General features: G+C 37.1%; 1 protein-coding gene across 1 annotated transcript in view; it reads right to left on the bottom strand.

Moving 5' to 3' along the window:
* Positions 1-10,900, bottom strand: part of SPINK5 (serine peptidase inhibitor Kazal type 5) — a 79,435-nt gene extending 68,535 nt beyond the window's left edge. The window contains exons 1-4 of the mRNA XM_041767289.1: positions 10,795-10,900; positions 9,461-9,486; positions 3,984-4,111; positions 2,250-2,322 (exon numbers count right to left, since the gene is read on the bottom strand). Of these exons, the coding sequence (XP_041623223.1) occupies positions 2,250-2,322; positions 3,984-4,111; positions 9,461-9,486; positions 10,795-10,849 (282 nt within the window). The 5' untranslated portion in view covers positions 10,850-10,900. The remainder of the gene's footprint in view (positions 1-2,249; positions 2,323-3,983; positions 4,112-9,460; positions 9,487-10,794) is intronic.
* Positions 10,901-18,517: the final 7,617 nt, after the last annotated feature.

The following is an 18,517-nucleotide window of genomic DNA, read 5'->3' as shown; positions in this document are numbered from 1 at the left end:
GGTGACCTGCTTAACTAGTTATTAAAGGAATGAGCTCATCTGAATAAGGAGCTCAGAAATTCACATATACACACATATGAACATGATATCCTACACAGTTGGCAACCTAACTCAATGAGAAACATTGAATAAATTAGTCAATTAAAAAATGAAAGTCCCTAGATGGACCAAATACATTAAAGATTGTGAGGAATTGAACTATGGGTGATAGAAATGAAAATGGTGAAAAGAAGTCATATTTGAGATACACTTTGGAGACAATACCAATGAGAGTTGTTGATGGATTGGATATTAGAGTTGGAAAGTTAAAAAAATGACATGTTAGTGAAGAAGGAATTGATGATGCAAGAGAGAAAGGATGTCTGTAGTAGGAGGAAAATTCTTGAACAAGAAGAGCACCTTATCCTGAAAGTGAGCCTCAGGGTTGATTTTTGATGGGAGGAATCTAAGCAGAGAAAGTGGGTAGATTTTTCTCTCTTATGGTGAAGAGAAAGTAACAACAAAAACAGTTTAATTACATGAGCGCATTCAGACACAAACAAGTAAAAATCTAAGCAGAAATTACGCGAAAGGCCCACAATCAAATGTGAACAACCTTAATTTATAAGTATTTACCTCGGTAGCAAAACAAGTAACCATAAGAACTTAAGAGGTAAAAATCATAATATAGGCATGAAATGAAAACAGAAAGGTATAAAGGTTCAGAATTCCAAAATTTTCTTCCTTAAAAATCTTATTTGATCAAATTTAGTAAATGTGTGTCTACACGTGAAAACATCTGACTAGCAAATTTAGAAATACTTTTGTTAGAATTGGTATGGGTGTGTATTTCATTTTTTTGTTTGTCATTTGCTTGTATTTTATATCTTAAAACATCATGATCAGTTTTTCTTGAAGGAGAAAGATGGGGAGGAGAGGATGGAGAAGGAGAATAGATCTTAGTGAATGAGTCCGTCTCTAAATGTGACAAAGCAGAATTGGAATTTACCAGGAAACTTTTCTGACCTCCACAGATTTTGTAAAACACAGAAGCTGCTTGCTTTTGCTCAGATAAAGGATTTGCAGTGATAGGCCAATTGAGGGGTGACTGTGTTACTCTTTTAAAAGTGAGACTGGTTGAGTTAAAGCAAAGAATTTGGTTGAGTAGATTTACTGTGGAAACTGAGATTCTCAGACATTCCTGAGTAACGTTTACAGGGAAAAATTTTAGCGTGGTTAATCCAGGGATGTTATGGTAATTTGGGTGTGCCTCCTCTGACTGATCACTTTAATTATGTGTCAGGGAGAGGAGAGGAGGAAGAGAAAGAAGATATGGGAGAAGAAGCTACCTGGGAGATTGGAGAGATATGAGTAGTTGTGAGGATTCCTAGTGATAACCCCCGGCTTTGTCAACAGCTTACTGTGACGGAGTGTAAGCTAGAAATGTCCCTCAATCTGGGTCTAGCATTTTAATTTTTTTGTAGAAATAAAAAAATTGTATAAATTAAGAAAATTACAAAGTAAAATCATTGTGTGGTGTCTTGCATCTGTACAGTTTCTTTCATTTTATTCCCTTATTATTAAAAAATTTAATAAATTTATTAATAACATTTTTTTAACCACAGAATACTCTTCTGAAACAAATATTAGCCTGTATTCCAATCTGCAAAATAGATGTAAACAAGCAACTTTAGGTGAGTTAGGGAAACTCTCTAGGTGTCAGAAAGAACATGCAGGAGAATGTGAAGGAAAAAAAGAAAAAATAAAATGAATCAGACACCTGCTAACATATGTTGAATACTGTATCTGGCTTTTAAGAGTTAGTTTCTCATTTGATCCATATTCCATCTCACAGATGAAAAAATTGAGACCCAGAGAGAGAGACATAAATTGTCCCAGTGACACAGAGTGTAAGAATTCTGACATTTGAACTTAGTTCTAAAGTTCCATGACGGCTCTTGTTGAAGCTGAGGCAGGCCAGGAGGGATGAGAAATGGCCATGGAAGGCAGATCTCACACTCCCTCACTCCACCTCCTAGTGTCTGTCAGTGCCCAAAGTGGTTTCTGAGAGTCGGGTCATGGGTTGGGCATATGGACAAGCTGTACCAGATATTTAGCCCACCCCTGGACTAAGCCATGTTCCCTCCCTTCTAAGTAGTTGGCTTCACAACAGGTATGACCTAGTAATTAGGAAACAAACAAACAGTTCTAAGTAGAGTCAAACATAATCTTGAAAGCAGATATGACAAGTTGACTTCAGATAATCTCACCTTGTCTGAGGCAGTGGCCCGGGAGGCTCTCGTTAAATAACTGGCCCTTTTCTGGGATTTTGCTTCTTTCTCCCTGAAAGAGAGTGGGAAGTAGCATAGCTTAGACATGCTTTCCCAATTTCAAGGATAATAATATACATGTCAAACTTAATTTTGACTCTTATCCTCAGCTAACTCTAGTATATCAGAAGTAGAGGTAGATATGTGCAGAAATGACCTAAGTTACCATAAACTCTTCTCAGTGCTGAAAAAAATCTCAGACATGGCTCTACAGAAAGCAGGAATCTCTTCTTTTAACTGCACAACCAACAGACTAGTCCTCCACCCATTTAACTGCTTCCAACATCCCGGTGGTCACCAACTCTAAAAGCCATCTCTACCATCATTGGAATAGTCTCTTTGAAGGACTATATTCACACTGAACCAAAATCTATCTGCCTGTTTTGGTTCTGGTTCTAAACTCTAAGGTCCCACAGAGCAAATTCAGACATGTGAAGATAGTTTTTATGCCTTGTACATCTCCTTTCCAGTATTAGAAACCAAGTTTACTCCAACATAATTTAAATAGGTAACAAAAATAATAATTGAGTGATTTCAAAGAGATAAACTACCTTGTATGTTTCAAGACATTTTATTTTTGTTTTAAATTATTTGTCAGTAAATATACTATATTCATATTCATAGTTTTAGTCTCCTATCAGGGCATCCCATATAACAAGAAGGAAGTTTTATAATAAATAATATATCTGCTGGTTTACATTCAGCTTTCAAGAGAATAAGAGAATTGCTCAGCTTGCCCTGGGTCTCCCCCATCCCCATCCCCTAAGTCTTGCCCTTTTCTTCCAACCTCCACAATTTCTTCACTAGGAGCAGCATGATGATTACAGCTTCATTATCCCAAACTTATTGACTATGTCAAATTAAATCCCCTGAGACATACCACTTGGCATTTAAAAAGCTAATTATAACATAATTATCTTAAATGGATAAGCTTAGTATTGGCTTGGTATCAGTGTTGAAGTTTTGATAGTGGTCGGAAAACAAAGATGACCTCCTTGTTCAAAAACAAACTAGAACACTTTGAGTTGAGGATTTTTGGTTGATGCCAAGCCTTCTTCCACCTTTGGGTGTCCCTGAAGAGAAGGAAACCAAACTAACAAGCATTGCATACATGTCGGTGAACTTTCAGGACACTCACCCTTCCGGAGCTGCGGGGAGGTGGAATCTAAAATCAATTCTTTAGACCATCTTATCCTAGTGTAATCCTAGATGTCTAGAGGAACTGGCAGCTCATAGGGTCAGGGTGTGTCCTGCTTAAATCCTTCTACTGGTTGGCTGCCATAAGGAGAGTTTGATATCATTCCTAGGGGGCTTTTCTCAGGCCTGAGTATACAACAGAGTCAGGGCTTAAGAGACCCAAGAATTCTTTTTTCCCAGAGTTAGGAAACTCAAAGTGGAACTACATCTTCAAAAGACTATTAAGTGCTACAGAAGGTATTAACTCTGGATCCTCTGGAATGTTTTGGAATGCCATTTGAGTGATTATTAAAATTTTTTCAAGTAGGTGGCATTTATCCAACTTCACCTGAAAATTGGTGTCAGACTGATCTGCTAAGCATTTTTATTTAACCTTTCAGATTCAGAAAAATATATTTGACAGAATATAAAAAGAATACATTCACTAGTCCAGAGGATAGCTGGTAACTCAAACACTTAAAGAGAGATTTTACTCACAACATCATTTTGCAGGTGGCACATCTATTGATGAATGCTATTCCATCGGGGCTTTGAAAAAGTTTTTTATCTTGGGAACAAAATAATTTTCCATTTTTCATCAATGCCCGATATTCATTACATGTTTCCTAAGGAAAAGATGAAAAAAAGCGTGTTTACTGAAATCTCATCAAAGCAAGACTTTACCTTCTAAGAACTTCCTTGAGCAATATTATTTAATGACCAATACTTGCTTTGTAGGAAGGCATTCACTCAATTGACACAAATAATCACAATCAAAAACAATGACTGGATCATCTGTTGGAGATTGCAAATATACTTAAAAAGCATTCATCCAAAAACAATTAGTGAAATGGAAAGACCTGACCTTTATTCCAGGGTTGTCATTTACAAGCCCAATAGCCTTAGCGAATTATCTTCTCAATGGCTAACTTACCCTGTCTGTAAAAACAGAGGATACAATTTCATATGTTCCGTATGTATTATGAGGATTAAGTATTGTAAGCATGTAAAACTTTCAAAGTGCTTGATACATAGTAATAATATTTTACATTATCCTCCTCCCCCTTTCTTTCTCCTTTATTATTGTTGTTGTTATTATTATTGGAATATGACACATATAAAATACCTAGCACACAGTAGGTCAATACTAATTGCTGTCAAAAGGAACATGAAAAGATTGCTGAAAAGGTTAATTCAATATATTTCATGGAAGGCTTGCTATATGTCACTCTTTTCTAGGAACTTAAAACCAATGGTGCATTTGCATTAGCTCTCAAAGTACTGATTTAATGATATATTTCCTATTAGTTTAGAAAATCCACTGGGTCTTTATTTATTTTTTTTTTTAATTTTTTTTTTTTAATTTTATTTATTTATGATAGGCACACAGTGAGAGAGAGAGAAGCAGAGACATAGGCAGAGGGAGAAGCAGGCTCCATGCACCGGGAGCCCGACGTGGGATTCGATCCCGGGTCTCCAGGATCGCGCCCCGGGCCAAAGGCAAGCGCCAAACCGCTGCGCCACCCAGGGATCCCTCCACTGGGTCTTTAAAGCAAGCCTTTGGAATCTAAGTTTTGTGAGTTTTTTGGTTTTATTTTGATTTTGCAAAAAAAAAAAAAAAACTGCTTCAAGGTGTTTGCATCAGGAAAAAAGAAATTAGGGTGCCGGGGTTGCTCATTTGGTTAAGCAGCTGCCTTTGGCTCAAATCATGATCCCAGGGTCTTGGGATCGAGTTCTGCACTGGGCTCCCTGCTCAGTGGCAAGTTTGCTTCTCCCTCTGCCCTTCCACCCACATGTGTTTTTTTTTTTTTCTCTCTCTCTCTCCTCCCTCTCTCCCTCAAATAAATACATAAATAAAAATATTTTTAAAAAATAGAAAAGAAGCAATAAATTATTATTATTTTGAAAAGAAGAAAGAAATTAAATCAAGCCTTTGCTCTAAATCTGACAAATACAACCTCTTTTAAAGAACTGATTATAGAATTCTGTCCAGCCTCAAAATTAATAAGTTAGGAAACAACAAGTGTTGGTGGGAATGTGGAAAAAGGGGAAACCTAGTACACTACTGGTGGGAATGCAAGCTGGTGCAACCACTCTGGAAAACAGTACAGAGATTCCTCAAAAAGTTAAAAGTAGAGCTACCCTACAATGCAGCAGTTACACTACCAGGTATATATCCCTAAGATATGAATGCAGTGATAGGAAGGGGCACCTGTCCCTCAATGTTTATAGCAGCAGTATGCACAACAGCCAAACTATGGAAAGAGCCCAGATGTCCATCAACAGATGAATGGATAAAGAAGACGTCTATCTATCTGTCTATCTATCTATCTATCTATCTATCTATCTATCTATCCATCCATCCACAACAGAATATTACTCAGCCATCAAAAAATGAAATCTTGTCATTTGCGATGGAGCTAGAGTGTATTATGCTAAGCGAAATAAGTCTATCAGAGAAAAACAATTATCATATAATTTCACTCATGTGTAGAATTTAAGAAATAAAACAGGAGCACAGAGGAAGGGAGGGAAAAAATAAGTTGTAATCAGAGAGGGAGACAAACATAAAAGACTGTTAACCATAGGAAACAAACTGAGGGGTGCTGGAGGGAAGGAGTTTGGGGATGGAATAACTGCATGATGGGCATTACGGAGAGCACATCACATGATGTAATGAGCACTGGGTGTTAACAAACCACTGAACTCTACCCCTGAAACAATAATATACTATATGTTAATTGAATTAAAAAAAAGAATTCTGTCCAGCTTCCTATATCTTTATAATAATCATTCAATCAGCCAACAAAAACTCATTATGATATTAATTTACTTTGTTAGGTGCCACGGGTATAGCTAGGTGCATGGATATGGCACTAAGGCAGAAGCATTCTTGCCTAAACTGTGCTTACTGTCGAATGGATTATGATGTACTTCACCTCGCCTCTTAAACATGGGACGCAGTTGGTAGCACTTGCAGAATGATTAATGGTGAAGAAGAAGAAATAAATAATATCAGAGACCAGCCCTGGGAAATTTTGCTCATGGTGACCTACTAAAATATCTCTAATACTTTTATCACCACCCAGTGATCTTATCTGAGTAGTATAGCAATAATTTTGGGCAACAGCCTGACGACTGGGCCTCTTGAGATGTGTCTCAGTCTCTGGTTTTACAGTTTTTTTTTTTTTTTAAGATTTTACTTATTTATTCATGAGAGACACAGAGAAAGAGAGGCAGAGACATAGGCAGAGGGAGAAGCAGGCTCCATGCAGGGAGCCCGAAGCAGGACTCGATCCCAGGACCTGGGGATCATGCCCTGAGCTGAAGGCAGACACTAAACCACTGAGCCACCCACGTGTCCCTCTGATTCTATGGTATCTTATGCCAACATTGCAAGTTACTGCTCAGCTCACCAGATATAACTGATTCTATAAAGTCTAGATAAAACTTTGTCATAGAATCAGAGAAGAGTCTGGTGTTTTTTTGTGATAGAATAATATACCTTGTGAGGCAGGTCTTAAAGAAAGTATTGAAAACAAAGATTTATGAAACATTAGAATGAAGCTTTTAAAAGGTTTTAGTGGCCAGTTGAAAAAGAACATTACCAATTAGGATAATTCCTGCATTGGACTTCTCCAGTGTCACAATGAGATGAATGCCTAATTCCTAGAAAGACCCACTTTTTTTTTTTTTTTTTAACAGATGGACAACCAAGACCCAGAGAGAAGGTCAAGATTAATTAGTTTAAGTAGTTAAGATAGAATACAATGCTGTTTTTCTCAGTTACAAAATAATCCAACGTATTCTTTTGGCAAAAACAGGAAAAGGCCATACAAATTGAAAGCAGGAGGTGGGTTTTCTCTCAGGAGGTTTCTCTCGGAAACAACGTCCTCTCAATTACCGATGAGGGAGGGTTGAAACAGGAACAGATCTACACCAAAACAGCATCCTGAGGTAGGGGGATGACTTTTCAGCAAGTGTTTACTTGCAGTCCACCTTCTAGTCTTTGGCTTATTTCCATTTTGTTTTGTTATTGTTGCTGTTGCTTGTGTTTTCTTCCGGTGTCTCAGAACAACTCAAGCCCTCCACGGCCCAACTCCTTCCTTCACTGGCTGGGATGTACCCATTGGCCTCTACTGTCCCTCCTCCAATAGCACAATAAAATCCCCCAGGAGCTGGCATCAACCGCACTCTGTGTTAGAGCACTAACAAGGTCCTTTTGGCTTTATAATAACCCTTCTGTGATGACAAATTCAAGTATATGGTAAAGATCCTTGGAGATCACCACAGTACTTTTCCATGCTGTGCTGGCTCATGATTATATCATTCAACATGCTTTTCTGGCACCAGTAAGAACTCAATCTACTGAATTTGGAAAATAAAAATTCCAGCACTGTAAGAAAGACTAAATCAATACTTTTAACTTCTGACAAAATTTACATAGATGGTTGTAAGAAATATTTCCAGACACATAGTTATTTCTTTGTGTTCTTCTTGTTCATACCAGCATCAAGGGTGGCTACATTTATTTTAAAAATATTTTCCAGTGAAATAGATTTTAATGGTATAAAAAGTCACAGTTGCAAAATTAGAAATATCCACCAGAATCACCACCCATTATCAAAGACTCTGAAAAAGAAGATTATGGCTTTATGCACAGTAAGATTTACACAATACTCTTCTTTTGCTAGTAAGCAACTAACATGCTAGTAAGCATGTTTTTTGATTCCCCCAAATCCAACTTTTTTTCTACTCTACTCTACTACCCTACTTATCCCATAGAGGTTTCTTGAGCCTCTTCTTACACAGCAAATTTAGATGAAATAATATAAGCTATGATGAAATTTCCTAGAACATTCCTGAAATGTTTCTTTAAAAAATTGTTACAGAAAAAATATAGCAAGAGAGTATTTTAACAATAGTTCTATGAGTTTCATTATAGAAAAGGGTTGTTTTATTGTTTTATCATTTTAATGTTCATAGCTTTTAAGAGACATAGCCCATATTTGCTATATATCTAGCACTGTTTAAGTGCTGTATTAATGGCATAGGTATGTGTGTGTGTGTGTGTGTGTGTGTGTGTGTGTGTGTGTTTGGCTCTGGACTTATTTTTTCCAAATTGATAAAAAATAACTTCTATAGGAAATTTTTCTTTTATTGTTTAAACCAAAGATTTCTAAGTGTTGGCTAAGCACCCTCCTGAATCAAGGCCTCTACCATTCCAGGTTCTTCTATCTTCAGGACTTACTCCCTTCAGATCCTTGTTCTAATACTATCTTTTCAGAGCAAACTTACTTGACTATCCTAAGAAGAACTGATACCACCTCCATCCTCAGAAATTCCTATCTTCCTTCCTCCTTCATTTTCCTCTTAGCACTAATCATTATTTAATGTGCTATATATTTTACTAATTTCTTTATTAACTTATCTGTTTTCCTCCACTAAGGTGTAAGTTCCCCCAAGGACAGGATTCTTGTCTATTTTCCTTATTTTCCAATATCCCCAACAACTCAAACAGGGTCTGACTGATAGATGACAGATGCTCACTAAATATTTAGTGAATGAAATATATACACTGACTATATACAAGGTCCAGACAACCCCTTTATCCACAACGACCACAAGAACACTTATTTCTGCTTTCTATGTCTGTCATGACTTGTCAGTTGTTAAATCGAATAATACTAGTTCACTGGTTTGTTTTTGGAATTTTAGAGCACTCCTTTAGCATGACAGATTGCCTCTTGCAGACATCCACCATCATTAATCCATGGATAGATGTGTGTGTGTTTGCATGTCCATGAGTGATTCATGTCTTTCTTCATAAAGACCTGTTTCTGTATTTTTAACAAAAGCTATTAGTACCTATCAGTATAATATGTATGTATTATTAATGCGAAGGTGTTGGCCACAGGCCATTTTACTTTAGAGATCTTGGAATGGATTCAATGAACAGAAAAAGCAGGACTAACCTGATTTTCATCCTCACTGGCAGCATCTGGGACAAAAATACAGAAACTAAAGTTAAGGGAATGTAAACTATTCAACAAATAAACAATTCACTCAGTGCAGTGCCTGCTTATTTTAATGGTGGCACATTATAAAACCACAAATTATTTTTGAACACATTAAAATTTACCATGGCAAACAAAATGAGGGGACTGCACCAGGAAACCAGTACATATGTTCACAGAGGTCTAGTCACTCATAAAGGTCTAATTACTTTGGAAAATAATACTCGTACTTTTTTACCCCCCTCAAAATATTTAATTTCAAAGAGATCCTTTCACAGCAAAGTAAAAAGACTTCTTTTAAAATTATAATATAACAAATATCGAATAGCATATCAATTATAATTTAAAAGTATAATTAATGTAGCATAAAGTTTATATTATATATACTCATAAAATGAAATATTTTGAAATCTGTCAACTCTGTCTCCTTATTACCGCTACAAAAATCAGAGGTCTGACAAAAATTAAGATTCATTAAAATCATAGGCTATTATACTGTTTCATTAACAGACTGCTTTTTGTATGTACACACTTATCTTAGGAAAGTGAGCATCATTTATGTATAATGATCTTCTGACTCTGAGACCTTCCTTTAAAAAATACAAATGCTTCAGAGCAAGACTGAGTTTGGCAACTCATGTTCCCTTCAAATTCAAACAGCAAAAAACAAAAACAAAAACAAAAACAAAAACAAAAACACACACAAAAAAAAACCAAATTCAAACAGCAGCTACAAAAACCTACCTTCTACTTCCCACAAAAGTCTCTTAGCCTTTAGGAGAAATGCTTTCAACCCATTTAGGATTTGATAACACAAAATAAAATATTGCTAGAAGGTACTACTACTTTAAAATAAGAATAGATGATTGAAGTTGACTTTTTAATAGCTAGTTTATAAATATAGTATTATTCTTTATAAAATATACGTCTAAGTTTTAAATATCTATTATATATGTAATTCTTGTCAGTATGAATTGATATGCTTGGTGAGGGGAAGATGGAGAAGAATCTATTAGCTTTTCAGAACTAATATAGATTTAATAGAAAGAATTCTCATGGATAAAAATTCAGATTACATCAAACTACTTGCCACTTTTAAAGATAACAACATACTTATTAAGCCACATATATAATTCTTCAAAACTCTGTGTCTGGCAAGATATTTCAAGATTATACACACACACGTACATATATACATACAAACATATTAAGAGTAAGGGGAAGGAGACAAGTCCTTGACCAGGACTTTGCCATGTGTGGCAAGAGGCTTAGATTATATGCAAATTGCTCACCTTGTATGAGGCAAAGAGCCAGGGTCAGAAGCATTGGCACTTTGGCTATCTTCATGTTGAAGATGATGTAAGTCGGTTACAAGTCTGATCCTTGCATTGCTCACCAGCTGGTGCTCTAAGACTGAACCCATGGAGATGCAGCTCACTTTTTATATACTGGCAAATACTGGTGACACCCACAACAACAACCAACATTACAAAACCAGTTGTTCTGGGTCATGCTACACTTAATATACCACATCAATTTAGTTTCCATCCTTCAGTATCCTGTCAAGGAGGCAGATTTGAACAGATAGTGTCTATTTCCACAGTTCTAATACATTTTCATGATACCTCTCCCAAAAGGCAATAGATTGAGCCCAAGAACTTTATTAATGTTTAAAACTCCATACCTCTATGTAAAAACTGAATTTTTCACCAGAACCAGACATATAACTTTGCAGACAAACATGTTTCTAACTGGGCTCCTTTCATAAATGGGTGGGGAGGGACGAAGGCAGATGGGCTATCCTATTAGTCAGGTAGAGACTTACAGATTCTCACATCTGGAGAGAGTTGCTTATAGTAAGAGAAGCTAAATTCTAGTTGCTTCCATCTGCAAGTGTTTTGAAGTGTCTCAATCCAGTGCCACAGATAATGTACAAGTTAGAGTTAACAAGCCAAAGAGATAACCCAGCAAGATTTTAATTTTGAGTACAGGGGGAGACCAAAATTCAGAGAAGGAACAATGACTTTTCCAAGAGCACACAGTTTAGATGGAAGAGGCAGGGGTGGTACTTTTAACTCCATATACTGCTTCCATCACACATTAGTAAAGGTAGAAACCATGTGAAATCAAAGCTTATACATAACACTTAAAGATTCTTTTATTAAAAAAAAACTTTTATTTATTTATGAGAGACACAGAGAGAGAGAAAGGCAGGGACATGGGCAGAGGGAGAAGCAGGCTCCCTGCAGGCAGCCCAGTGTGGGACTTGATCCTGGGACTCCTGGATCACTCCCTGACCCAAAGGCAGATGCTCAACTGTTGAGCCACCGAGGCGTCCCAATACTTAAAAAATTCTTTTTTTTTTCAGAAATATTACTTGATATTTTATATGTAATTGATAATTCAAGTTTCTTTTTTTTTGTAAATTTATTTTTTATTGGTGTTCAATTAGCCAACATATAGAATAACACCCAGTGCTCATCCCATCAAGTGCCCCCCTCAGTGCCCATCACCCAGTCACCCCCACCCCCCGCCCACCTCCCCTTCCACCACCCCTAGTTCATTTCCCAGAGTTAGGAGTCTCTCATGTTTCTGTCTCCCTTTCTGATATTTCCCACTCATTTTTCCACCTTTCCCCTTCCAATACTTAAAAATTATTTTTTTTTTCAATACTTAAAAATTCTTAATCTGAAGGACATTTTCTATTCTAAAGTCTTATCTTTTGGTGTAATCAAACATGGTAATTATAAGCATTAGAGACTCAAGCTTTAACTTCCCACAGCCCATCACTCCCCAAACTATATTTTGAAAAATTTGGCTTCATCAGTTTTCCCCTAAATTAAGTTTACTCCTGTATTGACTCACTGTTTAGTCTCCTATGAAGGAAAGAAAGAATAAAATATTTTAAAATACAAATATATCAATGTAACATTTTTCCAGTGAAAGTATCTTCTCCTTAGTTCCTTCTTCCATTTTATTTTTTTATTTTTATTTTTTTTTCCTTCTTCCATTTTACAAGTAATGCCTTTTGTCTACCAGCTTATTCTGTTCTAATAGCTCATGAAAGCACCTGAATAATTATGCAAAAATGACCGAAGCCAGAGCCAAATGGTTTGACTCCAGTACTCCAAAGGGTATCCACATCCACAGTGGGAAAGTCAGGGACTTAATGGGATCAATGTCCTTTGAAAGATTCTTCCAGAAAACAGATCTAAGGCTACCTAATTTGGGGATGATGTTAATATTCTGAATACCATCAAAGCCAGAGTATATCCTTTTCTTTTTTTGTGTGAAATAACTTATTTCCTATAAAAGTGTAATCATTGGTTTCAAGGTCTGTGCTTTGTTTCTTTCCAATGGTTTAGTAAATGAATGTCTATGGAAAGCAAGCTCAAACTACTTTACTGTTACAGATTAGAAAATTAATATCCATCATAGCTTAATAGAAAGAGAATGGAACAAGGAGTCAGGAAATTTGTTTCTATTCCTGTCTTTGCAACTGCACAGCGTAATGGAAATGACCTTGGCTTTGGCGCATGGTACACGTAGTGAACAAATCTTGACTCACAGGTTACTAGCTATGTTGCCTTGGGCAAGTCATTTATTTTTTCTCCGCCTCAGTTTCCCAATATGCTAAATAGGAGTAATGAAATTACACTGTATAATTGTTGTAAGAGTTAGAGGTAATTCGTGTGTGTGTCTGTGTGTGTAAGACTCAGGCCAATTTTGAATACAGTGATAAGTTTTACTGTTAATGCATGCTGGTTTTGAATTTTTATGTCATTACAATGATGTAGTTGTATTATTGGGTTATTTCTAAGATACCAAGAAAAGTCAACATGTCGTGGACATTGACTTCATCAACGGATTTTAAGCTTCCTCAGCAAGCAATAACACTCCCAACACATTCTGAAGTGAAATTAAAAAGTCAAAGTTCTCTTTTTCATTTTGTTATTCTGTTCTAAACTACAATACCTAAAACAAACCAAAGCATTTGCTGTTTAAAATTTATCAAAGTTATTGCAAGATTTCAATCACCATTGATTAGCTTAGCTTTCTCTGTAAAAGTGTCTTCTGAGTATTGACACACTGGTCCTAATTTTTAATTTTTTATCTGCTCTGTCAGATTATATGAAAAGAGTCCCAAGAATACACTCTATCATTGGTAGTAAGAAAGTTTAGCGCCTTACCATAGAATTGGTGAGCTGTGAAATATGCTCAGATGAACCCTAAACCTAGCCCAATGGACAGTATTCCCACGAGTGGAAGTGGTGTGGGGGTAAAACAAAAGAACCAAGCAATTACTGTAGCTCTAAAGAATCTCTGCTATGAGGAAAGGTTGAGGAGTTGGTCTCCTTACTGGAAAAGTGCTCCTCACCAACACCCAGTATATCCTGAAATGATGAATAAGAGGTCTGGAACTGAGAGCCATTTCTATGAGGAAAGGGAGCCAAAAGAAGATTCAATGAGCACCCCCAATATCGGAAGGACAGCTAGCTGTCTCTTGGTATGAGGACTCTTTCTTCATTTCCTTTCAGGAATGTTTTAAATCCAGAGGTGATTCATTACATACTCTACTAATCACTCCATGTTTCTGAAAACCACAAAATGTAAATTCAGATGAATGGGATTGAGGTTTTAGGAAACTGGGGTTTGGGTTATCAGAGTACTTTTATTGTGTGTGGTTCTGAAAACAGTTTCTTCTTTATTGTTATTTTACAATGTACCATGAAAATCTCTTTCATGCACAGGAGGGACAATGTCCTACTAACAGAATACTGTAGCTGGATCAAAAGGCTGCTGTTAGCAATAGTGACATCTAAAGCAAGTATCAACTTAAGGTTAAAGCACAGCGCCTGGCAAATAAATGCCTGTCAGGGAAAGCAAGGCCAGCAATATTCTCATCAAAGAAATCAGAGTTGCATGACAAAGGCAATAAGATAATGGGATATTGTGTAAGCCCTTTCGGCCCCTACCACAATTCCTGACTTCCCTGACCCCTGTTGTCCCTTGAGGAGAATGGATCCTGTACATCTCACTGTATCCAATGCAAACTACCCATTTTCTGTTTTCTCCTTAGCTCTTCCTGAGCCCTTGACATATCTCCACATTCTCTCATCATCTCCTCACTGTCCAAGTGCCTTTCCTTTTTTTTTTTTTGTTTGAAGTCTTTATTTAAATTCTAATTAGTTGGGGCACCATGGTTTAATAAGTTAAGTGTATCTGCCTTCAGCTCAGGTCATGATCTCAGGGTCCTGGGGTTGAGCCCCAAGTCTGGTTCCCTGCTCACCTGGGACTCTGCTTCTCCCTCTCACTCTCCCTTTGTGCTCTCCCTCCCCCTCTCTCCCTCTCTCCCTCGCTCAAATGAATAAATAAAATATTTTTAAAAAATAAATTCTAATTAATTAATATTGACTTCAGGAGTAGGATTGACTCATCATTTACATATAACACCCAGTGCTCATTCCAAACAAGTGCCCTTAGGAAAAAAAAAAAAAGAAAGAAAATCAAACAAGTGCCCTTCTTAATACCCATTGCCCATTTAGCCCATCCCCCACTTACCTCCTTTCTAGTAACCCTCTGTTCTCTATAGTTAAGAGTCTCTTATGGTTTGTTTCCCACTCTCTTTGTTCCCCCTCCCCTATCCCTATGTTCATCTATTTTATTCTTAAATTCCACATGTGAGTGAAATCATATGGTATTTGTCTTTCTGTGACTGACTTATTTCACTTAGCATAATACTCTCTAGCCCCATCCACATCCTTACAAATGGCAAGACTTCATTCTTTTTGATGGCTGAGTAATATTCCATTGTGTATATATACCACACCTCTTTTATCCATTCATCACTTGATAGCCATTTGGGCTCTTTCTATAATTTGGCTATTGTTCATAATGCCGCTATAAACATCAGGGTGTATGTGTCCCTTTGAATCAGTATTTTTGTATCCGAAGTGCCTTTCCTGTAAGTCGTCCTGCTAGTCTTTGGGGGGAATCCAGGAGGTACCTCTGTCCATTTTCTTTTTGCTTCCCTAGGCATGTAATCCCCCACCAGGTGGTTTTCTGCAGCCCACTCGTGGCTTTCAGACTTCACCCAGGATCCTGGCTTGTTCTCATAGTTTCCCTTCATTTTCAGACTTGCCCTGCTTTTCTTGCTTTACCTCATCTTCTGGATGTCCCTCATCATCTACCTTCCTTCATTCTGGAGCCCTCCCTCATGCCCTGATCTCCCCGCCCCCCCCGCCTCCTTTCAACTTTCCTTCCTCACCCAATTTTCCTTCATCTTCAGGCTCTACTTCATATTTTGGCTTAGCCTCACTTTTCTTTTTGGATTGTCTTCCTTTTCATTGTAGAATTTTTTCTATGTTGAGATTTCCCCTTCTTTTCCTGTCTTGCAGGAATTGTGGACTGGTTTTCACCTTCCCCTCTAGCCTTGCTAGCTGGGGACTGAAGCCAGAGCTGTGGGTCCAGGCAGGCACCAAGTTCTAGGGCTCAGGAAGTCTGTGTGCCTCCCCCTCCAACCGCGTCCCTCCTCCCCAGCCCCCTGCAGTGCAGACCCAACAGCCAGGCAGGCATACTTTTCCTTAAATTCCAAATGCCTTCTTTTTTTCTTCACTTCTTTTTAATTATTCATCAAACATATAGAGCCTTTTTTCGTCTCATCACAAAGGAATGGAACTAGATTTTAAGAAATACAAACTTTACAATTCAGAACATGTATCAAGTGGCCCAGAATCTAAATTCATATCAAGGATATTGACACAGAGGGAAGCGATGAGAAAATTATAAAAGTAAACAAGGTAAGGTAACCAGTAGTGCTACTGAGGGCAAAGGTTATTCCCCATATCCGAAGTTATCAGACTACTGTTCAAATCTCTTTTTCTATGTAGGTATCCTTGATGATCACAATAGTTTAATAAATAACTATATTATAGATAAAATCACATTGCGCATCTTTCAAAACAAACTGCCATTATTAGCTCTCTTGATTTGTTTATGCAATGATGTGAGGTAGTAGGTGTTTTCCTTTTCTTACCTGCCCCAAATGGTACATGAATGAGCCCCAGAGCAGGAACTAGCATGGAAAGTAATCTCGGCCTTGTCACTTTCTCACCTTGTACACCCAATGTGGCTAACCCAGGGAGTTCAGAGAGAATCCAGACAAATGGTGCTATAAACTAGGGAGAGCATGCTATTGTTAAAGTAGTTCATTCTTTGAATTCCTGCTCTCACACACTTATACAAATTCACATATGCACACACAAACACACACACACACCCACAATGACTAGGGCAAAAACAAGTGTGTTGTGATCATGATTGGGAAGTATATGTCGGGCAGCCCCTGTGGCTGAGCGGTTTAGCACTGCCTTCGGCCCAGGTCGTGATCCTGGAGACCCGGAATCGAGTCCCACGTCAAGCTCCCTGCATGGAGCCCACTTCTCCCTCTGCCTGTGTCTCTGGCTCTCTCTCTCTCTCTCTCTCTCTCTCTCTCTGTGTGTCTCTAATAAAATAAATAAAATCTTAAAAAAAAAAAAAGAAAGAAAAGTATATATCCTAATACATATGAGAAGATGAAATAATTTATTTCTTCTTTTCTTTTCTTTTTTTAAAAAAGATTTTTTTTATTTATTCACGAAAGACATATTTTCTTAATTCTTGATTTCTTTTCCTATAATTCTATTTTCCCCCATTAATTTAGCAGGTCTGTATTCTCTTTTTTGAAAGACTCTAATTAGAAAATCAGCCTTTACCCATCCTCTTATCTTGCACTGTTCTGTTAACAGCTAACTTCACTCCCTCTGTGAGAATTCATTTTTGTTTGTCTACAAAAGCCAAGAAACTATAGAGATAAGCATCTCTTTTTATCTAAGAACAAGATGGGATGGGCACTGTTTGATCATAGACCCTGCTATTTATAGATATAATTGTTGCTTTTATTAGATTAGGATTAAGAAAACAAGAAAGTTTCAATATCTATTTTTTAACCAGATTTTTACATTTTGGTTTATATTTGGTTCTTAAATACAATATCCCTACAGTTGATGCTACTGGAACCTCTGCTACATGACTCCAAGCTGCCCATCACCTGAAAATTCAGTACATTCCAAAGTCTCCTAGGATTCATTCTGACTATAGAAAGACAGAGTTCATGGAGCTACAGTCCTTTGAAAAAAACCACAGTGAATTAAGCTTTAAGTAGCTACTAGAAGGAATTTTGGTGAAAGAATACTGCATATTTTATTTCTGAAAAATTTATATGTGTCTGTGCATACAGTAAGCAATAATTAAATTGTTATATTTATAAGCAAAATTTGGAAAATATAATTTATGTGGTTTTTTATTCATGTATCTTTATAAAATTATTGGCAAAGAAATACAAAACCTGCTAAGCATTTATTGCACACTTACTGACAGGTATAACAATAAACCTAAAGCTTAATTATTTCATTCCTTTTTTAAGGTAAAGAGCTTGAAGTTTGGTGAAATTCTGTAACTTCCCCAAAGTCATACAGCCTGTAAGCAGTAGTCTTTGCAACTGATAACAGCCGTTGCAAATAAAGGCAGTCAAACTTCAAAGCCCATGCCCTTAAATACTACACACTATAGAGACCCCATTACCTACACCTGTAGTTAACTTAGCTCAGACACTGAAATGTTGTGGTCTCAGCTGTGTCCCTCCAAAATTCATGTTTTGAAGCCTTAACTCTATCTAGTACCTCAAAATGTGACTGTATTTGAAAATAGGTCCTTTAAAGACATGATTACATTAAAATAAGACCATAAAATAAAATAAGGCCCTGACCCAAACTGACTGTGTCCTTATAAGAAGAAGAAATTTGGACACACAGAGAAATACCAGTGAGATGTGTGCACAGTGACTTATGCCAAGCCACCTGGCTTGTAGGTGGTTAAGCTGAGAGTCCTATCTAGGTCTTAAGACTTAAAATTTATTCAATCAAGTAACACATTGATTGTGTCATGCCCCAATCTTGGTTCATTAGACAGGAAAAG

This window comes from Vulpes lagopus, chromosome 8 (genome assembly GCF_018345385.1).
Source record: "Vulpes lagopus strain Blue_001 chromosome 8, ASM1834538v1, whole genome shotgun sequence".
Classification (NCBI taxonomy): domain Eukaryota; kingdom Metazoa; phylum Chordata; class Mammalia; order Carnivora; family Canidae; genus Vulpes; species Vulpes lagopus.
The sequence above is the reverse complement of the archived record's forward strand: the minus strand, read 5'-3'. Positions and strand labels throughout refer to the sequence as shown.